Consider the following 24545-nt stretch of genomic DNA (forward strand, 5'->3'; position numbering starts at 1 on the left):
ACAAAACCGGCGATATGGAAGATGACTACTCAAAGATGTTACGAAAGAAAATTAAAAGAAAGGAAAAGGGTGGAGAAGCATTAATCATGTATGTAAGAACGCATACATGTATTGATGAAATGAAAAATTGAACCGTCATCTTTGTGGAATTGATTATTTAATCGAGACCTAAAAAATAAAAAAAGAAGAGGACGAAGAAACAAGCAAATAAAAAAAACGCTTGATGATCGATTGCCTCCTAAGCATTAAGGATGAATGAAAGAAACTGCTTTACAACAATCGGTCTTTCTAATGAAGAATGCTTAGATAAAATGTCTCCTAAGAAAGAGAAAGGAAATTGCTATATATATCTAAGTACTTTGTTACAAACAAAATTTCAAAAAAAAACGAGAACCAAACATGCATGGTACAAATCATGTGCATAAACGAGTCATTCATTAGTACCAATTTGTTGATGAAAAAACAAGTGCAGTATAATATAATGAAGTGAAGGACTTGATAGGTGCATAACACGTCAACGACATGAGCACGACATGTTCATGACATATTGACATAAGAAGAAAATTTGCAAGGAACTAAACTTTATTCGAATAATATAGTTATCTTGCACTAAACAAACTGAAATTAAATAAAAAAACGAAGCTAAAAAAAAATGCAACGAAGTTGAAGTAATCATTCGAGAGGGGCTAAAACTCGTAAGGTGTCTTGGCAAGCCAACACCTTGTCCTTAGCTTGTTGAGGCACCACTTCATCCACTTTAGGAATGTCAAGCCTCTTTAACTTCTTCTCCAGCTTGGAAACTAGGGCTTCAGCTTTAACCACACAGCTCTCGTTTACTTGTACAGAAGCAATGTGAATAGTCTCTTGACCAATCACAAATTGTAGTCATTCTTCCAGGTCAGACTTCAGGCTTAAGAGCTCGTTCAAATCACCCTTGGATTTTTCTAACTTTTGGCTAGCTTCGTCTCGAGTCACATTAGCTTTGTTAAGTTTTGATTGTGTCTTTGCCATTCTCATACCCAACGGGTGTGGAACTTTAAGGCTATGACATTCCTTTGCAACGGTGATAAGCTCATCAACACAAATCTTGTAAGCGGCATGATCAATCTGGTGATCTTCCATTTTTTTGTATATCAAAGACATGGCATGAGTCGCCATGCTTGCTTCTGCAGATGACGCGTGAAGTAGCCATTGTAATGCATCTCTCACACAATTCAGGGCTTCAGAGCGAGGGTTGTGCTCCAGCATACGCAGAAGGTAAGATGAGTTGGTTCCTTCAAGAGTATCATCGAGGCATGGCCTCATTGGGGAGGTCATCCTCGTCTTCCTCAACTTGAACAACAACTAGGTTATCATCATTCGTTCTATCAACGACTTGGCCAGTCGTCTTTACGTCTTCAGCATGATCTATATGAACATCATCGCTAATTATCCTTTATTTCATCAATCAAGACTAGCTTCCTTTTTGTAGGACGGTCCCGAGAAAGGGTGAGCCCGTCTGCTATGGAAAGATCGTCATCACAACCGAAGTCGTCATCAATAAATTCGAAATTGAACTTTTCATACACAAAAATGGGGGATGAATAAGATCACTCTTACAAGTGAAATATAAAAAAAAATGTCGGGAAGGGTTAACTTACATCATCGAGAGTGGTATTTTTGCTCGAGATCTCATTAACTACCTTCTGAGCCTTTTCACCAGGTTCAGGACGTGCATCTTGTGCTTGAGGGATGGGAGCAAAGCGTAGTGTCTTCTTCCTTCCGTCTTGAGCATTCGCTTTAGGTGTAGGTTTATCCTCAACTTTTTCATTCGTCTCATCGTTATCTATCACTATAGGACCGTCAGTCAGTTTTTGACGCTTTGACCCAGCGGGCACTACCTCCTCACAGACCCTATTTGATTCGTGGAGAGTATCATTTGCAGACGCTAGTTTAGGTGTCTTTGCACCAGACCGTGTTTTCCTTATTAGAAGAAGTGGCCATTTGGCGTATACCATTTCCCACCACGTGCTATAGTAGTAAGTTATGTCGAAAGGAATGATGTTGCTTTTAGAAGGAAGCCTTAGTTGAGGTTTAGGAGCATGCTTAATACTAGAGTGAAAGAGTGCCAACAAGTTGTCGGATCCCCACATCGGCATTGTAGCTTTAAGGTTACCATGAACGTCATGTGGAAGTGGAATTGACGACAAAATCGATGAGGACTATATGGTTGCACCTCGATATGATGACCTCTTCTCAATACCAAGTAACAAGATCACATTGAGATGAACAACTCGAAGCTCTTGTTGCTAGCCTTTCCGATAATGACCTCGTCCCTGCTGCAACCGGGAGCTACCTTGTTCATTACCACTTCCAAACATCCGTGGATCCTTGAATGGGTGTCGGCGATAAAAGCAAATTGCAAGGCATCTCTAACCCCACTAAAGCATATCATATGAGCCCCAGGAGGGTAAGGTCTTGGGAGTAAGAAGTTTGTGCCGAAATACTCCGCTAGCCAAGCGAACATGTAATGAATGGGAAGATCGTTAAAATCAACTCGCTGATTCCCCTTTATTATGATCCTTTTCAAACCTCCATAAATGCTTGCTAATACAAGAATGGCAAGGGAAAAAAGATTCTTCGGATGCCATGCATGAAGCCACTTTGAAAACCTCCAGACGGATGACCCATTTATCACTAGGAAGCAAGAACTTGCATATCCAGCATGCGAGAAAGGCCGCTAAATAAGTAACACGCGCATCCTTGGGGGCAACCTTTAGTTTCCTAAAGATGGAGAGTTGCTCTTCGGACAGCTTAGTGCATTCCAAGATAGGACCAGAAGGGTTGAACGTCCCATCAGGACGTTCGCTGACTCCACGAACGACCTTAGTATGAGGTGTGTCATACTGCTTAATGCCTTTAAACCAGAAGGAAATACAATCTTCGAAAGAGACATTGGAGGTCTTTTCTGCCTTACAAATCTTATGGTAAGCAAAAAACAAACTACGACATTGAACGCGTATTGTTGGAATACCTCCCATTGATTCGTTGAAAGACTCTGCTGATGGAACGAGCTCCTCGTACATGAGACCAGCAATAGGCAAGCCGCCAAGATGATTAAGGTCGTAAAGATTGATAGACATTTCGCCACGTGAAGTATGTAGTGTATTTGTCTCGGGGCACCAACGTTCCAAGAAGGCTTGCATGACAAGTCAGTCACAATCATAAGTATAACGAGATGCGGCAACAGCTAAACAACCGCATGTCTTTCAACTTGTTTCCCATAAAGCCTAAGATCTCGTCGAGCCATTCCCAATAAAGGGGAGTATAAAAGTGATTAGCATAAATTGATAGAGTACCTAACATAAGAATTACATAGTAAGTATGCTACTCGCAAGAAGATCATAACTACAAATTACATAAATTGATGAATTACCTGAAGTAAAGTCCGCATGATCAGCCATCTTGGTCATGAGAGGAATTTCTTCGGAATCGTCATGATGATTGGGTTGCAATATACTGATCTGGTTCTTAGGTCCTTTCACGCCACCGGTAGAACTTGATGCTTGTACACGATCAACTAGCGTCATCCAGGAAGCATGATGAGGTAGGAACTGATTTACCTTGTCTTCATGACCAGCGTCACGAAAGGAAGGATGAATATCTAGTGTTGTTGCTGACTTATCACAGTACTTCCCTTCATATATGGAAACCGTGTGAGGTTTTTCGCAAGAAAATGTGGCCACTAGAAGAGAAGAAATTTTGTTGGAGAAAGATGAATTTAGGTGTGACGTTTTACCATCTCAAAGCCCCTTTATATAGTGTAGTCATGAGCATAGTCCCGTTGAGGTAAGGAGTCTTTGAACACTAGTTGGATAAGGCTTGACTGACATAGTTCTAGTTGGAGTGTAAGACGTCGAAGACCAACCGGTATCACACTCAACATATGTTCATTTAGTGAGAGATGGAGTCAAATTAGACACTAGGTCAAGAGACATAACTGAATGTGACTCAAACAAAGAGAAGGAGTTTTGAAACCAAGCTGCTCATTTTGTCTTCACAACTATGTTTCGAAAGAGGGCATCTGTAGATATGAAAAATTTAACAACCAATCACATGGCGCCATGTAAGCATGTTAGGGCAAATTTTGGTCAAGGGCAATGTTTGACTTATAAATAATTTAATATTTATTAAAATCAAAGAGGGCTATGTAAGAGCATGTCGTCAACCCCACTACGACTTGGTTTAGTGTACATGGACGTACTCTGAACATACCCTTTGGGCCATAAGCCCATGTGTGACATAGATGTCTTGTGAATATGACGTCTTTGGTCATACGTCATCGTATATTAGCTCGTCCTAGCTAGAAGCTTCTAGAAGAAAATTATCACACGTGCTAATATGAGGAAGACGTTACAAAAAGATAAGACGACGTCAACTTAAACACGTGATCCTATCTTAAGAGAGTCCAAGTTGTTATGGCGTCTTGCATTCGGTTGGGGGATAAGCTGAAGAGTGGTAGAGTTTACTTCAATCTCTATCACGTTCTCCACACTATAAATAGCAATAACCTCCTTCATTTGAAGAGATGCAAGAATTTCACACACTCACACTTACACGCTCACAAAACAGGTTATCACTACGTCTTGACGGTAGAAAGCTTCTCGGAGCATACCACAGGTAAGAAGATGGAGTAGCAACTCAAGCTCAATCAACCATCTCAATATCATTACCTATCATGACGTTGTCAACTATCTAAATTTGTTTCCATTTCGTTACTTATTAAACATAGGATATCATAGAATTGTAACCCTACATCGCATTGAATTTGAATTTTATTGAGATTAATAAAATTATTAATTTCATTTATCTTGTATCCCGATTATTACACGTCTACTTCTCGTGTTTATTTTTGTGTTTATAGTCTTTTTTTTTTAAATATGAAAAAAAATCTTTTGCTCTTGAAAACTTTATATAATTATATTTTCCATAGTAAATTTTATGATTAAATTTTGTATACGCCTCCGCTTTCCAGTTCTATAATTTCAACTAAAATAGTAGAATAATACCAGTAATATATAATAATATATACTATTTTTTATCGACATCTTATAGTTGTTTTTTTTTTTTATCTCACAACAAGTCCAATTTTTTTTTTTTAATATAATAATCTCACTCAAAATCCGTACCTCTAAAAATTGAATTCATGACCTTTCTCCAAAAATTGAATTCATATCCTCGTAGTAACGCTTTAACGATGTGCTACACCTTGTTGCCCATAGTAAAGTCCATTTGAGTTAGTCTGCCCTTGTATTTCATATATAGATATAGCACACCTTTTTGGATAAATCCGTCGAAACAAAAGGACAAGTTTGTTTGTTTATAAGAGATACAAAAGCTGCATACTTTGTTTTTTAACAATTCTGGGTTTGAAGAGTTTGAGTTGTAGAAGAAGAATACTCCCTTCCCTTCCCTTCCCTTCCCTTCCCTTCAAGTACTAGTAATTGAAAAGCAGCCACCATAATTGAATTTTTATTTCATCTTCTTATTTTCTTCTTCTTCTTTATCTTTATTCCTAGTCCTAGAGAGAACAAAATTGTTTTATTTAAGGTATGGCCCTTCAGGCTCAGACTAGTTATGGTTTTTTTAATTTAAATAGTACTAGTATTAAATATAATCACATCCCCTATCTGCCATTTAATAATAATAATAATAATAATAATAATTTTAATTTTAATCTGGGAAGAAGAAGAAGAAGTTCACCAATCTGTTTAGTCAAACCACCATCTTCTTCCTCCATCACAACTAAACACTCCAACATGATGACGTCATCTTCTCGCGTTGGATACGAGCTCCGCCACGTGGATTCCTTGTTTGACCTCGGAGCTGGGACTAATTCCGGCGCCGGAAGGCTATCGCACCTCAAAGCCGTCGTATTGGGCGAAGCTCTTGCCTCCGAGGAGAATGATCTCGTCTTTCCCAGTGATGATTTCTCTCGACAGGCTTTCGTCTCTTCTCCTCAAAAGGTTATTTATTTAAATCAAATTTTTTATACTTGATTTTTTACCGATTCATGCATGTTTTGACTTTGATCTTTCGGTTTCCTTGCTCACAATGTTCAGTACTTGGAGATGTATAAAAGATCAATTGAGGATCCATCTGGATTTTGGTCGGACATTGCCACTCAATTCTACTGGAAACTAAAATGGCCTCAAAACCAGCCTGTCGTCTCCCAGAATCTCGACGTTCGCAAAGGCAATGTCCAAATCCAGGTACTTTTTCACCTAAGTTTTACCGTAGTCAAGTACATTTTTCTTTTTTGTCCTTTACATGTGAAAGTTTATTGTGTGGGGTTTGTTGATATAGTGGTTCAAGGGTGGTCTCACCAACATTAGCTATAATTGTTTGGATCGAAATGTGGAAGCTGGTCTTGGCGACAAGATTGCTATTTACTGGGAAGGCAAGGAGCCTGGTTTTGATGCCACTTTAACTTACTCTCAGCTCCTCCACCAAGTTTGCCAGGTCAGCTCATCTTTCACTCGCCATTTTCCCTTTTTGTATCAAGTAAGTTAGGGACGATTTCATTAAGAGGAAAAAATGTATCTTGCTTCTGCTGCAGCTCGCGAATTACTTGAAAAATGTCGGAGTCAAAAAGGGAGACGCTGTTGTTATATATTTGCCAATGTTGATGGAACTCCCCATAGCTATGCTTGCTTGTGCTCGAATTGGCGCCGTTCACTCGGTATTTACTGTTTAACTAATGTTTGTTTTTCAATTTACACACTTATTTTTAAGGAAAATATGTCTCCGTTCATCTTTCCCTTGAATCGTGATTCATTACTGTTAATTACCATCTACCATTTTCTTCAGGTTGTATTTGCTGGATTTTCTGCAGAATCTCTTTCCCAGAGAATTATGGACTGTAAACCAAATGTTGTTCTAACTTGTAATGCTGTTAACAGAGGTTCTAAGCCCATTCACCTTAAGGATATAGTTGATGCTGCCCTCGTTGATTGTGCCAAAAATGGGGTGTCTGTTGGTACGTAGACCTACCAATTGCTTTCAGAATTTAAATTGACGAGTTTTTGCACACATTTAGTTAAAATTTTCTACTTATAGTTAATATAATGTAATGAGAAGTATATACTAGTTTTAAGAATTTGATTTACTAAGGTCCTTACCATCCTTAATTCACCATTCATTCCCCTTTCCTATTTAATTGCCAAACTTCAATGAAATTTGAGATTAGGAAATAGAACTGAAATGGATTTTACTTATTGATCTTGTTAAAAATGTTAGCCGCTATCACTAAAATGACAACTGGCATTTATGATTAGCTTTTTCTAGATGTGAGTTTCTATTGCAACACCTACTTGTTCAGCATTTAAGACTTGGTCGACAACAGTCCCCTTTCTAGATCCTCTGGACATGCACTATTCTTTCCCTTTCTACTTTTTCTTTGATCTACAACAGTCTCCTTTCTAGATCCTCTCCTTTTGGAATACAAATATCTGTGTTACACTTTTTACATATTAATTTCCTATCCCTAAAGAGGTTCATCGTGTTCTTTGGAACAGACGTGTGTTTGACCTATGAAAACCAATCAGCCCTGACGAGGGGAAAAACCAAGTGGCAGGATGGAAGAGATATATGGTGGCAGGTCAGCATGTGTAACATGTCAATTTATGTTAATGAATCCATGTAGTTGTAACTTGCAATCACTAGCTGCAAGTTAAATGCCACAGAAAATGTTTGCATCATCCAGGATGGTGCATGAGTAATTTCTGTGTTCTTTGATAAATTGTAGGGTATGCTTCATCTAGTATTTTGACTCTATGCATGGATTATACCTCTAAATTTTGGTCAATGACCACTTTCTTCCAGGACGTTGTACCTAAATGTGAAACAAATTGTGAGGTTGAGTGGGTTGATGCTGAAGATCCTCTTTTCTTGCTTTATACTAGTGGCAGCACAGGGAAGCCAAAGGTATGTATGGTTTCCGTCCCAACAAGATTCTTCTCTCTTTTGTTTTAGTTCTATGTCTCTGATGTAATTATTTTTAAAGGGTGTTCTTCATACAACTGGAGGGTATTATGGTCTATGCTGCAACAACATTCAAGTATGCTTTTGACTATAAACCATCAGACGTTTACTGGTACTGTCAGACTGAACTCATTCTGTTTCTTAAAACACTCCACATACTCTCCTGAGCAATTTTGAAACAGTGTTTTGGTGATTGTAGGTGTACAGCTGACTGCGGTTGGATTACAGGTCACAGCTATGTCACGTATGGACCAATGCTCAATGGAGCATCTGTTATCGTTTATGAAGGGGTAAGGGTTTTGGACTACTCCATGATTTTGTAAGCGTCTTGAATACAGGATCTCAAATGTATTTTAAAATGTTGTACCATGAAGGCTATGATATACTCGATGTACAACATTTTAAATCACATTCATGATCTCAGATTCGGGACATATAGTATTTAAGATAGAATCTGTATGTGTCCATGAAATAAGTTCTTCCATGATTTCAGATGCATTGACAATTTCTGCCTGGTTTTTAAGGACATCCTGTGTGTTACAAGCTAGATATTTGTGTTCAAATTCATTTGTTTATTATCTACTTTAGACATTCCAAGGATTTTTAAGTTCCTTCGAGGAATTATAAGATCATATGGAGATGGTGTTTTCTTGTGTGATAACATGTCAGATGGGGGGTCATAACATCTAAATTAGCAACTTTTAATGTCATATGTGTATATATATATATCCTTTTAATCCTTTCACGCCTATGGAAATGGTAATACTAAAATGTATACATGTTTTATTCAAGGCTCCAAATTATCCTGATTCTGGACGCTGTTGGGATATTGTTGACAAATACAAAGTGTCAATATTTTATACTGCCCCAACATTAGTGCGGTCTCTCATGCGAGATGGTAGTCAGGTATCTCTCTGAACTTGTAAATGAGTCTGCTTTTTAATTATCAAGAATGTTATCAACAATTATGCTTGTTTCGTTCTCTGAGCTGTTAGAAAATTGGCTCGCCTTCCTATCCGTTTTTATTGATTATGAATTCTGATTCGAAATGTCATTTTGATGTTGAATGTCGCTGATTATGCAGTATGTTACCCGTTACTCTCGCAAATCCCTACGGGTTCTTGGAAGTGTTGGAGAGCCTATTAATCCAAGTGCATGGAAGTATGTTCATCTTCCTTTTTCTTTTGAAAACCCAGTAGTTTAAATGTATTATTTACAAAAGTGATGGACTGTCGAGATGTTGTTTCTATTATAGGTGGTTCTACAATGTAGTTGGAGATTCCAGGTGCCCCCATCTCTGATACTTGGTGGCAAACTGAAACTGGTGGCTTCATGGCAAGTATTTTCTATTATTGTTCTCTATAAGCTCAAAAAATGGTTGACGTGGAAGATTCTTGTCTGATTGTTTTGTGCCCTTCCATGTTAATGCTTAACAATGCTTCTTGGTGGTTTGCTGACAGATTACTCCATTACCTGGTGCCTGGCCGCAGAAACCTGGTTCTGCTACTTTCCCCTTCTTTGGAGTTCAGGTTTTTTTACCTAGAAATTTTTATTAAAACAGCTGTGACCGAACCTGATTGTTATTCTTTACATTTAACTTGATCCATTCTTGTATCCTGGCATAATTGCAGCCTGTCATTGTGGATTTTACATTTAACTTGATCCATTCTTGTATCCTGGCATAATTGCAGCCTGTCATTGTGGATGAGAAAGGCGTTGAGATTGAAGGAGAGTGCAGTGGGTATCTTTGCATAAAAGGTTCATGGCCTGGCGCTTTCAGGACTCTTTATGGTGATCACGAGAGATACGAGACCACTTATTTCAAACCATTTCCTGGATATTACTTCACTGGTGATGGCTGTAGTCGGTAAGTTTACTTCACATATGACAACAACCATTTTGCATTTCCGTACCAGAAACTCTCTACTGTTGTTTTCACTCGTAAAGAGAAATTAAACTGAATACTGACTTTATGTTATCGTAGGACAAGGATGGATATCACTGGCTCACTGGAAGAGTCGATGATGTCATAAACGTTAGGTACTTAATGAATTCTTTTACCTCCTCTGGTGGGTATATGTCAGTGTTTGGAGAACATCGATGATTCTCTGATGAACTGTAGCACTTTATTATTAGTAATAATTAATTTATGATTCCTCCGATGTTTTCTTAAGTGGGCACCGTATTGGCACTGCTGAAGTGGAATCTGCATTAGTCTCCCATCCCAAATGTGCAGAAGCCGCTGTGGTTGGTGTCGAACATGAGGTAATCCACAGATATTTTGTAAATCTCACTTTTGAATGATTTGTAATGTAATCTGTGCTAGGAATAGGCTAACAATGTCTTTTGTTGCTTTTTCAGGTAAAAGGACAAGGCATATATGCATTTGTTACTCTTGTGGAGGGTGAGCCCTACAGCGAAGATCTCCGGAAAAGCCTTATAATGGCCGTACGAAAGCAGGTACAAATCTATCTCTCATCACAAAACTAAGTTTGAATTTTTCTAACCTGTTACATTATGCAGTCTACTAATGAGATTATTAAAGGTTAAAAAGAATTAAAGAAGTTTTGAAAATTTTCAGATAGGAGCCTTTGCAGCACCTGACAAAATCCATTGGGCTCCTGGACTTCCTAAAACAAGAAGTGGGAAGATAATGAGAAGGATTCTCAGGAAAATAGCTTCCAGGCAATTAGACGAGCTTGGAGACACGAGCACCCTTGCTGATCCCAGTGTGGTTGATCAGCTTATTCAACTTTCCGACTGCTGAAAAAGCTCACTAAAAAAAATAGAAAAAAACTTTTGTACTGAGAAAGTGCTCCCTCCCTCACTCTTTTCTGGTTCCCTTTTTTAGCTGTAGCTCACCACTTGGTTCTTTTTTACTTCGTTGTGAAAGGAAATAATCAAAACATGTTTTTCATATCATCTTGTATTCTCATTTATTGTTGTATGGTTTCAGTTTCACAGAACAATAAAGTTGGGTAGTGATTTCCTACTCGATTATTTAGATGGTATTCAACTGTGTTCGTCAAAGAAATTCAATATCATCTTTTATGTTTCATATTAGTGAAGGAATTTCGTCCAAGTTTTTTATCAGTCTAATAAGTGTCGATGCTAGTTCACATTGCAGAAACCTCTTTTGGACTCTTTCACAAGCTATACAGCAACAGTTTCAGTTATTGTATAAAAGATTTCAGATCGCACAACAATCTTTTTTGTAATGTGAAGTAATGAAGTCTATGTAAAGCCCCAATCACTCTAGAGGAAAGAAATAATCAAATGTTGGGTCTAGCTAGTATTTGGATTAACTACACTAGGAGGAATATTAGTGACCTCAAGTAGACGAGATCTACACCTGTTGATCGAATTCAAACATATGTAAATATGATCCTTGAGATCATCAAGCTGCAACTTAAAATCATCTTGGTTCTTATGAAAGTGTTTGAGCAGCTCCTGAATGGTATACAAATCTTCGGGGCCCTTGTTCAATCCTAGCTGAACCCACCACTTATCCTCAATTGTAGTGTGCAAACGTGATACGAGGAAATCGATAGTTGCAAGTTGATTCTTTAGGAAATAGGAACCCTGACTAGCAGTATCAATTATGAGCGTGGATTCCCGGTGCTGGAAGGCTATCGCCGTCGTATTGGGTGAAGCTCTGCTCTTGTCTATTAGGAAAACGATCTCCTGTATTACTCCCACAATGATGAATCTATATTTAATTATCTTAAAAACTTTATTTTTAAAATGATTGATGGATGTGTTTGACTGAGTTGATTTTGGATTTGACATTGCCACTCAATTCTAGAAACAAAAATGGCCTCAAAAGTCAAATCACCTTTTACTTTGTATATTTCCTCCTAGCTAAGTGATGTCAAGTACTAGTATGTATTAAGAATCATCACCCTCCAATCCATAGTCCATAACACAAGTACAATCGACAAGTTTCAACAAGCTGGCAAATTAAATTCAAGTCTGAACATTAAAAAATGTCTTTTGTTGAGAAAACTATCTCAATTACAGCTTGGAGTAACAACTAACAAGTACTTTGCTAGAAACATTTCACACCATCTTTTATGCTGAAAGGTAATTTGCAAAAACTGAAATGGAATTCACTTCAATATCCAGAATCATTCACAAATTGCATCAATCAAACAAAGTCTAGGACAAAATCCACCACACAAGTTTAGAACAACCTGCTCCAAATGAGTAAAATGCAATTCAATTACTAGTTCAGATTTTGCAGCAACCATTTTTTAAGACTCTTTGACAAGCTAAACCAGCAAAAGTGTCGACAACTGTATAAACTTGGATATTGTTTAATCTTAGATGATGGATATTCCAGCTCTTGAGAATTTGTTTCTAATCAGAATCATCATAAGTTTCCCCATCATCAGAGAGCTCATCAAATGTTCGCATATCCAATTCTGCAGAGGTGGCTGCATCCCAGAAGTTACTCTGATCAGCTTCCTCGTCCTTGTTCAAATGCTTGATGATAATTTCTGACGTGATGCTGTTTTTGAGCACATACCTGTTAATATCTAGATTTTCCCAGACAATAAGAGTTTCAACAGCACCCATCTCCAGAGCCTTCAATGTATCCTCAACACCAAACGCATATTTACTAGTATCCTGACTGATCTCTTCAAAATATTTGCCTATCAATTTCTTTTCCTGAATGAATTTAACATTGGCTAAGATTTCTGCTGATAACTCAATTGCCTGGTTGAAGCCATTCTCACCCCCATAGGAGACGTCCACCACATTCAATATTTTGGCTTGTAAACGCTGATCAAACATATCTGACTGGCTCAGCTCAGTTTTGAAGTCAGCAGAACCAGCGAGTATTAGTCCTGAAACATTCGGCTGACTGGTAGCAGGGTTGATGAAGAACTGTGTTGCCAGCTCAGCGGTCTTCCTCACATAGTTATGCCGTTTCTCCATCCGAAGCCGAGCGAATCGCAAATCCGACTGTCCTCCTCTCCCGTGCTTCTTCGGCAAGTCGACCGTGAACTTATGCAGCACTTCTCGTGTGTTTCCGCTCAGTGTTCCAAAAAGCGTACCATTTCCATCCATGACGATAAACCCAAACTTGTCGTCAGATTCCAATAGCTCGTTCAGTGCCTCTGTGTGAAACTTGTTATCACAAAGATACAGAGATGCATTTATTGGCTTAAAAGGCTCGAAATCAATTGTCACCTTCTTCTCCTTGCCATCTTCAGTAACAATTGTTCCAGTGTAAAGCACCAGTCCATTGGGAGGAACCTTGTTATAAAGCTTGAGCCTTTGCTGAGCTGATGTGATAGCACCCAGCACAGACTGACGATTGACCCTACTTTTAATGTTAGAAGCAGTTCCGAATTCATCGCCGAGCATCTTTGTAACCCTAGATATCTGATCACGAGGAGGCATGATCAAAGATATCATACTGGTCCCGTTGCCTCTTGCAGCCTCCAATCCTTGATCAGTTTCTTGATTTTCCATATCTCAATGTTCTCGTCCAATTCCTGATTTTCTCCCATTGTTATGACGACAAAAATAGCTTAGTACCAGCCTGCAAAAGCATTTTATAAATAATAGGGAGATTTTTTTAGTTTATCCAATATCGTAAATTTTATTGTCAAATCAACATCCAACATATGGCGTTTTATTAACGAATAATAATTTGACATATATAAAAGAATTTTGAATTTAATTATATTTCATGTTACAATTTTAAATCGATGATATTAATTTTTTTCCTTTTTTAATTAGAGAAAATCTACATACAATAAAAATATAATGATTCTTTATAAAATTCTATCAATTATTTTTTTTTAATATAATAATTTTATTCCTAATCAATTTTCTATTCATTATTTTAAAAAATCCTAATAAAATGATAAGACATTATATTTTTTTCTATCTTTTTATTAAATAATTTTTTATATTTTTTTTTCTATTCCTAATTAAAATAGGCACATCTTTTTTTTCTTATTCAAACAGATATATTATTAAAAAAATTATTCATAATTAAATAATAATATATATTATTTTTTTATTAAATTATATTTCTCATTTAAAAATTTAAATTTAATTAAATTTTAAATTATAATTTTAAGTCTATGATTTTTCCTATTCTAATTAAGAAATCAAAACACAATAAAAACATATTCTTAATAAAATTATAATATATTATATTTTTTTCTAATTCTCTTATTTAAGAATTTTTCCTAATTAAAAATACAATTAGGATACAATTATGTCTTTATCGTAATGTGATACAATCACTCTTCCCATGGAAAAATACACAAATGGCATGCAATCTAGTGGAATAGAAGGAAAATTGTTTTTGACAAGAGGTTCGACAACCTACAGCTTAGGTCTGTCTATTCTATTCATAACAAAGCAAGGAACTCCGAACATTCCATCACTTCCGGTATACATACTCTCACATAACAGAAAACAAATACAGCCACAAACGAATCACGCAACTGTTGAGCAATAAAACAAAACTAGCATCATTCTTAACAAATCATAAATGGAATTTTAATGGTGAAGGGAATCTACAATTTGTATATGAAATAATTCGCCACGACTTGGGGCTTTACAAAAACGATGAAAAGCATGAGTAATTCGCAAACTTCCATAGCATGAATTGATAACCAAATCCCCATCAGCATCAGCATAGGAGGTCAAGTGTTTGAAAGCAACAACCAAAAAGTAGCAATTTGAGCATTAGATCCGAACGTTCGTTATAAAATACTGTAATAACTTACCCGGATGGGATGGAATGGAAGTAGTATTTCAGACACTCTCTCTTTCTCGGTGGAAGAAGAAAAGAAATGAAGATAAAGCAAGTTTAGAGAGAAGGGTGTTGAGTTGAGTTAGCTTAAAATTGTGGTTAGCTCGAGAGAGACAGTCGGTCTTATTACATTTACAGAGTTTACTAGAAAAGAAACAAACAAATAATAGCGGCTAGCCTAACCGCTACAATGTCAATATGTCTTCGTTGCTCTTATTTATCATTGTTTAAAAATATTAATCATATCAAATCCGATAGGGATAACGTATTCATAGGTCCTGTATCGAACAAAAAGTGCTCTGGAACTCTCTCTATCGATAAACGAGTTTCGAAACTCCTTGTATCGGAAAAAAATTGGTCTAGAAAGACTTATATCCATTTTGTCACACGGAAGAAGAAGAAGTTTAGACTGGTTGCGAGGAAGAAGTAAGAAGACTGGGTTGCCGAAGTCACGATTGTGACAGTTTTGCATCAATTTTTGCTGACATGTTGCTTGTCAATAAAAAACACACAAGTATGCAATTATTTAGATCCACGTTGTTAATTTTGCTACATAGTAGCCCACACAAGTATGCAATTATTTAGATACACGTAGGTTAATTTTGCTACATAGTAGCCCACGTCACTCAATTGAACCCAAAATAAAAGTCAAACCGAATCCAAGATCACAAAATCATCCCAATTTTATTTTTTTATTATTACACCTTAAAATTTAAAACATAGTTTTAACGATGTAAGGAACGAGCCAAAAGAAACATCAAAATATTTTTCAAATATTTATTCTCTTTAGTCAGATATGGGCTTCAGCCCAATATCAGATGGATTTCAAGCTAATAGGACCTCCCATCTTGGAAGCGGGGGAGTGCCGTCCCTACCAAGAGGTAAGGTGGCAGGCGAAACCAAACTCCCAAGGCAGGCTATACCACAGTCAGCTTAAAAAACCAAGCATAGCTCGCCCTACAGTATAATAACAACGAGACTTTACGAGCCAAAAGGAGCCATCCATGTCAAAAACAAGTTTAATGAGACATATTCCCTCCGTCTCAAAATAGATGCAAATTTTTTAATGTAAATTACATATAAAATTTGCATATATTAGATAGTACATTATAATACGACGACATTTCATTCAAAATCATACGACCGACGCCCACTCATCACTAAAGGGTAAAGACCCATCGATACACAAATTGAATCTTAATACAGAAGAAAATATATTCAACTTACTGAGCCATTACAAATCGAACATACATCTATAATTTCCTTCCTTGAGGAAATCAATCAAAATATATCATCGTTTTTTTTTCTTTGTTTGATATCTTTCCAGCTCTTGCATATAAATATTCGAGCCGAAAGATCTTTCTCATCTGAATTTCGAAACAAAATTTGAGGCTCAATTACTGTACACCAGAATCACGCGGCATCGCCAAATAATTAGAAGAATGCGTTGGCAGACTCCTCCGTCATCAATTTACAATGGGAGCAAATTTGGAGCCAAAAAGTGCCATTTCATGCTGCCTAGGTTAGATATAATCAGATTTCGAGGGTTGGAATCTAAGTCACGTTTGGGATATTTCTGTGACCATCTGCAAATTCCCGAATTATTCGTTTCAGAACTCGTCCTCCTTTACCTTGCATGTGCGCATACTCGCTTGTACCGGATGAAGAGCTCTTGCTCTCAATATAATCTGAGGCTGCTCCGGCAAGGGCCTTTGACCATACTGGAGCTATACTTTCAGCTTCTCCCTGTTTTAGATACTCGGCCGGGAGACCTTGCACCTGATATGATATCCATCCATAAATAAATAAAAAAGAGAAAGAGAGATAATAACATCCAGAGAGAGAGAGAGAAAGAGAGATACAGACCGCTGCATGTAACCAGCCATGCAAAAATTCCCAGCAAAGAATAGACTTCCAATTTGTTCTCTCACTTAAGCTGCAAATAGCAGCCAATTGTTGCAATATCGTTGCACATTTGTGAACCTACAAAAGAGGAGGTACCAACAATCTTAGCTTAATGAAAAAACCTGCTAAAATAAGTTTGTTGTGTACATCCTACAGTTTGGCTTATTTAAAAATGATTTCACGAATCTTCATCCATGGATCAAGTTATTGGTGCTTGGCCATGACAAGACAAGTAGCGCAGTTAAAATTTTGCATGTTACCCGCGACATTGCAGAGATACCAAGCAAAGCATAAATCATATTTGATACAAGCCCCTCTCCACTATGAGCTATAACTTGAATAGCAACTGCACTGAATGATCCTTCAGGAATACTCGTCACCGCTTCCAGCATAGATGCCAAGCTAAGATCCAAAAAGCCTAACAGGCGCAACAACAGCTAGAAATCATGTCTCGCCAACTCATAATATAATGAATCTATATTCCAATTTCAACAAAGACAGAGACAAACAACCTCAAGAATATTATATGTATTATCAACTATTTTTAACCGTTTTCTCTTTTGGAAGCACTTTTAAACCGATTGTATACATTGATATTGGTATAAGTAATATATAAAAACTGTTTCTCACAAAAATGTTGTGCTGTGTTAAAAAGTGACAAACCGCATTAACTATAAAAACTTTTTTAAGAGCGAGGCTTGGGTTGCATCATAAAAAAAACAAAATACGGTTGTGACATAACACACCCATTGATTCAATTCGCAAAGGTAAGAAGTTGACTTTGGGAAATAGTGTTAGATGTCACTTGCAGAAAAGTAAAGAACAAAAAGAGGAATCCTTACAAGACAGATATGACATTGCTGCTAGAGCTGCTCCACGATGCATAGCCGTGCAGCATATAGCTGCCTTTTGAAAGGACGCTTCAAGAAGGGCACCAGAAGCAGCCAGTACTTCCTGAGACATAGGACATTGTGAGTAAGTCATTCAGACAAGTCTAAATGAAATCCTTTAGTGTCCAAAAGAAAAGGCACCCAAGTGACAAGTGTTGAATATTTCATTCTTAAACTCGTAATTCAAAACTCTTACAATATTAAATAGAAATGAATGATTAATAGGGCTAACCTTGCAGATGGCTTGAATAAATGTAGATGCAAAATTGGTGTAGACCTCCACGAGATCAGGCTCTTGATCACAAATATATGAAGAGTTGAGACCCATAACAGATGCAGCATGTGTAAATCTTTCAAAAGTGGTGACAAAAAGGGGTCCATAGTCCTCTTTATGACCGAATTCTTTAACAACAACAGAAGCTGGGATTTTGTCCAAACAAAACAAGACACAAAAGTTAAATATGACACAGAATTCAAACAAAAAGAAACGAAATGGAGTTAGAATGTGCAAGACACAAAGTTATCTAGTTAAGTGTAGCTGAATGGTTGATGGGATAAAAGGACCAAACTGATGCATTTTCATAGTCATGTCTGACAAAGAATCGGTGCTACTGAAAGGAGTGTATGATATTCATTCAAATGGCAAAGACACTATCATGAGCTAGCATGTAATGTAGAGACGATAAGCAGGATGAAGATGAACGTCACAAAAACGGGTACCAGAATATAAAAAGAATAGTAGACAACAATACATACCAGTTCTTATGTAGCATTCATGAGTTTGGAACGATGCAAAATTAGTCGATAGGCAGTTAAGTACTTTGGGCAGTAACGGCACAAAGTGCTGGCCTACAAAGTAAAATTTCACATGAAAAATCCACAATCTGTCGAGAAATCTCCAAATGTAGGTAGATAAAAAGAAGCAGATAATCAAAAAAAAAAAATTTCTATACCTGAAGACTGAATAGCCAATGAGAGAGCCCGGCAAGCTGCTGTTGATAAATTACTGTTCTCCATGTGCTGAGACATAAAAAGCTTCTCTAGCATGGGCCAAAAGACATTTAGTAGTGCAACCATAGGATCATTTGCAGCTGTATTACTTGACATGGCCGTCGGAAGATGACTGAATACAGTTCCCATCCTGAAACCAACAGAGATACATCAAAACTCAGTACTATTAAAGTGAAAGTTAATGGGTAGAAGTAAAGCAAATGCTTGAAAATAAAAAATAAAAATAAGAAACGACTAGGGTAAATTACAAACTACCTTTGAGATTAGGTCAAAAAATGGCTCACCCTCTCTTATTTGTTCATCTAACCCACACTTTTAATTTTGCATAAGAGTTTGCCGTCATGTTTTTGTTGATGTCATCATTGCTTGCCATCCTATCATTTTTTTCTTTCTAAAATCTCAAAATACCCAGTAAAGTTCGTAAATTATGGACAAAGTTTGTCATTTTCTGTGAAGGGTTTTGGTCCTTTACATGTTTTAACAGAGGAAGTTGACAGCAATGACCATAAGAGGCCAAGTCTAGATTTTCAAGCAAGTGGCAAACTGTTTTTTGATATAAACATCCAGGGGTTGTTTGTAATTTTTACCCAAAACAAGAATAATACTCGAAACATCAAAAGGAAATACAGAAAGTTCTATGACGAGCCCAGCAATGCACCAGAGGAACTACTATATATATAAACATCACAGATTTGCAGCTCCTTTTTCGAGGGACCAAAACAAGCCTGCACAGCTGCTAGTTAAATTTATGCAGAAGACAGAAAGTTATATTAGCTTCACCCACCTGTACAGGCCTCTTGTTGCATAGCTTAAAATTTGTGTATAAGCAGGTGGATTCTGGCGGAGAGAATTGTTATCATCACCAACCTGAATGAACACTAGATGTTATCGAAAATTTTAAATTGATTAATGACAGGTCATCCGTAAAACAAACTTCAGCTAGGAGTTTACACAATTTGAAGCATAAACAAACAATAAACCCAAAATCAAACTTAAGTGTGTGTGTGTGTCCACATCTTCAGTTTAGGATCTGCAGTGTCTGCAGCCATATAAAGAACCTTGTTCATGGCTACGGATCACAAATACAAGAGAGAACATATAGTTTATTTAATGAATTTTTCCATAATTATGTTGCTAAAAAAACAGAATTTTGTGCAAATAGACAGTACTGAGTATAAACTCACAATTTTAGTTTTAGAAAGTCAGCAAACTATAAGTATAAGAGCAAAAGAAAAACATATATGCATGTGTAAGTGTGCTTAAAACAATCGTTAAATTGCTCCCAAAAAAAAAAGAAAAAAAAAACCCAAGTTGACTGAAAATGAAATCGCCACAAGCATTGGCAGTACTGACATCAAGTATTCAGCATAACTTACAAGTTTGCCAATTGCTTCATAACCATGACTAAGAAACCTAGCCAACAGGTTGTTCATTAGCTCTTGATTAGAAAGTGAGCCAAGGACCAAGCTAATTGCACTGACAACTTCTTCCTCGTCTTCTAAAGGTACAAGCTTCTTTTCCAAAACCTGAAATAATCAATATTAACTAGATTATAACATTAATCATCCAATCACAATGAAGAGGGAAATGTTCACATAGCAAGGATAAATGTCGATTATTTTTTAGTTAATGACACTTGTACCCTTGCTATTTCATTACACTGAAGAGGTGCATTCATATATGAAGTAGTACCCAGTAGATCTCTAAAAAAGTGTATCATTCTTATATGAAGTAAATGTTAATATATAAAAAGGGCAAACCCTGGTGTGCTAAGGCTCCCCGCTTTGGAGGGTATGGGGAGGATGTCGTAGTACGCAGCCTTCCCCTTGCAATAGCAAAGAGGCTGTTTCCGTGACTCGAACCCGTGACCTCCAAGCCACAAAGGAGCAACCTTAACCGGTTGCGCCAAGGCTCGCCCTCTGAAGTAAATGTCAATATATGAGGCAACTATTTCAGTCAAGAAAAAGAAAAAAAAGAAGCAAAGTAAAAACCATTACCTCTCCTATCCATAGTAAAATCTCAAGATTTGAAGGTTCATAAAACAGCGTAAAAGCATCTTCACAAAATTTACGCAGGGCAGTTGAACAAGCATTAGCAGACGGAGGGTCTGAAATCCCAGCAGCAAGAAATAATCTGAAAATGGCAAATTAACATAACGAGGAAATGGTAGAGTTGTATGGTACAATTGTACTCCAAATTAGAAGATGGTACTTACAGCAATGGTCTAGTGTTTGTTTGAGACATTGATAACCACTTTGAATATGAACCAACGACCTCAGCAAGAGATCTGTATACCTACAGTGGGAACACATAAAACAATCATCTTAGATCACGAGTATGACCATAAAAATTATCTTCAGGGGCTACGACGTAGACTTTTCTTCAAAAAATACATTTTCAATGAGAAACAAGCATGGACAATAAAATTTGATGCAAAATAACAGGAAAAAAAAGGGTACACTAGACTTACAATGCACATGAATCCCTTAATGCCATCTGACGGTCTAGAAGACAACATTGTAACTAGCTGCATAACCACAGAAAGATCAAAAGCTTGACCCTCCTGCAAAACTACTTCTGACACCTGGAAGGAAAACCATTTCACTTCATAAGAATGCAAAAGAGAGAGCAATGCAAATCATCAATACAAACTAAACTTCGTCAAAATCACTACCAAAAGCGTATTCAGATTCAACTTCAAGATTATGGCATATGAAAATGGTGCAGCAAAATTTGGTTGTCATTTTCATTCGTGTCTTGAGTGAAAAATCTCATTATCATAAGGAGACAAAACAAACAACAAGCATGAAGTTCTCTAATGCAAATGCAATACACGTACATGGATGATGAACTATCCAACTAACCAGTTTTATGAAATTTAAATCAGTATCAGAAAGAGATTCAAACTCATGTAGGACTTACCACATTAAGCACAAACAATCTGGTTTCCACCTCCTTCCAAGGTATCATTCCATTAGGAGATGCCCAGCCACCAAAGAATATCTTTAGAAAAAAGGAAGTGAATAAACTACCTTTAGAAAAACAAAAGACGCAAACCACTAGACAAGCAACCAACAAACCCTTGTCAAATATACATAATAATATTATTTTACTTTTGACACCAAATATGCATAATAATAACAACAGAGGTAGACAATGAAACAATGCATTTATGCAATTGTAACCACTGTCATAAACCAGATTAAACAAATGACCTTTTTGTAAAAATGTTATAGACAAAATAGTGTTTATATCCATCCCTTTCATTGAGCCATTAAGAACAATAAAAATCAATCAAGTCATAGTAATGTTCAACAAACAAAGCACTGTGTGCAACTAGCTCCAGGCTCCAGCTGACAGCATTCATTGCACAAAAATTTGACATAAAAGGTAATTGCAAAAGAACCTCCATATATAGGTCACTCAAAATGAGAGAGAGAGAGAGAGAGGGCAACAAAGAAGCACCTTCTGTATAAACACAACAGATTTTAAAAGATGGCAAATATCCACCAAAAGTTCAACCATGTTCATCCTAAAGTTGGTCAAGCCATCAGGCAGGTCAAGGAACCCACTCATGTCGTTGAATGTAGTTTCATCAACCTGTAAAAGACCAAATTCAAAAAACATTTTTTCTAATCTTCTGCGTGTCAAAAAAAAATATTTACAGTTACTTTGTAAGTAGTAGTGAAGAAAGAACCTGTGCTCGCAATATAAGAGTATTTAATAATGCTGAAAACACTGGAAAAAACATGTCTTCTGCACATTTCTTTTTCTCTCCACTATCAAGGCCAAGTATATAGCTTGCAAGACTCGACCTAGAAAAGAAGGACTAGCACCATCAGAAATACTATATGGTAAATCAAAACCAGCAATGGTTACTACATTAGAACATCAATATACTGGACTTTCCTAGATCATTCTGCACACAAGAAGCTCGGCCAACCATGTCTATTATCGCTCTTGTAGAAAAATAATTAAGCATTTATGGAGGACCAAACATTTTTAGAAGATGAAGAATAGACCAACAAATTACAGATACAGATAGAGATAGAGAAACTGATGCTTCAACCAGTCATGCTTTAAATAAGTATGAGTGCAAAAAACATTACACCCTTTGAGAAGCAAGCCGGAAATTGCCATAAAAAGGAGAATGGTGAAGTGGCAGGTACAAAACTTCTCAGCAAGATACATAGACAATAAGCAGAAATATAGAACTCAAATCCACGTGTAGCCTATCCTTCTGACGTGATGTGAAGTTAAATAGATAATGACTCAACAATAACAAATATTACAATAAAAATTATATGTTTGCTCAGTACACATACCAAAATTGTAAAGTTGAGTCTGCAATATCGCAGTCTTCACTTGGAAATGCTACACAGCTACAAATATGTGAATAAGTTGTTATGATTTATAAAGAAATGAAAGGCGACAGCATAAAAATTGACTTATTATGAAACGATCAAAACATTTGTTTTGTTGTAAGAACCAGATTATAATTAATATTTCAAGGTACACACTAAAGTAGATCTTTATACTCCAAGGACCTCCCAAAAAAAATCACATTAACCACACAGAATTTACCTCAAAAGTGCATCAGTTAATGCAAGTGCCTCAGTGCCTGCTTCAACTATCAGAGACGGTGCCTGGCACAGATCATGAAGAGAAAGTGGATTAACATATTAAAGATGATATATACATGCAGAAGGTAGTACTTTTGTACCTGCTAATGCAATCCCGGTTTCATAATATAATGAAATGAACGGAATGTCGAGCAAAAATATAATGCAATCAAGTAACTCTTGCTCTTTATGCATGAATATAATGAAAGGAATGCCGAATATGATATTTTAAACATGTAAACACTCACAGCCTGGCCGATTTCTGACATCAACAATGCAAGGCCAGCAATTACTTTCTCATCTCTGTTGTTTATAGCTGGGAGAAGAAGTATTTCTTTAATAAAATGTACTCTGCACAACAAAACCTGTGGAAGCCCCAACAAACACATTGAAAAGGATGAGGCATTAGATATTGGAATTCTTTGCACATAACTAAGTCCCGAGCTGTCATTCATTTAAGCCAGGAATGTAGCTAAATATTATTTGTAACCATAACGCAGATCATGAAGTGCTAAAAATAAAACCAATTTTATCATGCAGTTCAGTTTTGGGGTCATTGGAGGCAAACTCAATTCAACATCAATATGATTAATGGTATACTAGAAGAATTGATGGTAAAGCCCGAACTATTAACATAACAATGTAACGCAACAAAGTGGCACCATCTTCAGGCCATTGTTCCAAAACTTGAACTTCTCTATGAAAAACTCTTGCTGAAATTTAGTAGACGAAAGTTTACACGAATCAACTTATAATCCTATTTGCATATGGATATAGCAACTGACATCAATTCTGCTAGTAGTATTAGGAATGGCACAATACAGTAAACAGTGCCCAATAACATTCCGATGCATGCATTTACGTTTGTTAAATTTAATACAAACATAGTAACTACACATACACTCATTCATAACTTGAAGTATTTATCCTAAAACATGCCAGTTGATATGTGGTCGACTGGTAGAGGGATTGTGCTCTAAGTCATAAGTTTCAGGTTTAATCCCGCCACGGTTTAGCCTCACTCTCACACTTTTACACATATAAATTCAAATGAATGCGAAATCTAAGCAAAATGTCATTTAATTACACCCAAGCGTACCTCATGTCGACTCACAAGTTCAACTAGAACTTCTATAGCCAGGTCAAACGAAGACGGAATCTGAAATCATCAATTCATATATCAGTAATGAGTATGATTCAAGATCCTAAAATAACCCTGCTATCAATTATTAAATTATACCTGCAAAGAGTTAAATACAAAGTTAAGAAGTGGATGTGCTAGTAAGGAGTCCTGGGGAATCTCTGAGAAGCACC

At 36.8% G+C, this 24545-nt stretch overlaps 1 protein-coding gene and 2 pseudogenes across 1 annotated transcript; 1 reads left to right on the forward strand and 2 right to left on the reverse strand.

Annotated features, from left to right (window-relative positions):
- The first annotated feature begins 5801 nt into the window (after nt 1-5801).
- LOC139883164 (acetyl-coenzyme A synthetase, chloroplastic/glyoxysomal-like) lies at nt 5802-10789 on the forward strand (annotated as a pseudogene).
- A 1592-nt stretch (nt 10790-12381) lies between these two features.
- On the reverse strand, nt 12382-13541 carry LOC139883165 (eukaryotic peptide chain release factor subunit 1-3-like; annotated as a pseudogene).
- Nucleotides 13542-16357: 2816 nt separating this feature from the next.
- LOC139883163 (uncharacterized) lies at nt 16358-24540 on the reverse strand (the record flags this gene model as incomplete). The annotated part of the gene is made up of 20 exons (XM_071867379.1): nt 16358-16582; nt 16670-16786; nt 16969-17126; nt 17551-17662; nt 17831-18018; nt 18355-18447; nt 18552-18739; nt 19394-19476; nt 19986-20135; nt 20607-20742; nt 20825-20904; nt 21080-21193; nt 21532-21612; nt 22075-22209; nt 22307-22424; nt 22935-22991; nt 23194-23255; nt 23480-23609; nt 24332-24390; nt 24472-24540. Coding segments are annotated over 20 exons (2355 nt in total), but the record flags the coding sequence as incomplete, so codon positions are not given.
- Between the last annotated feature and the right edge of the window lie 5 nt (nt 24541-24545).

The sequence above is a fragment of the Rutidosis leptorrhynchoides genome, unplaced genomic scaffold, assembly GCF_046630445.1.
Source record: "Rutidosis leptorrhynchoides isolate AG116_Rl617_1_P2 unplaced genomic scaffold, CSIRO_AGI_Rlap_v1 contig362, whole genome shotgun sequence".
NCBI classification, from domain to species: Eukaryota; Viridiplantae; Streptophyta; class Magnoliopsida; order Asterales; family Asteraceae; genus Rutidosis; species Rutidosis leptorrhynchoides.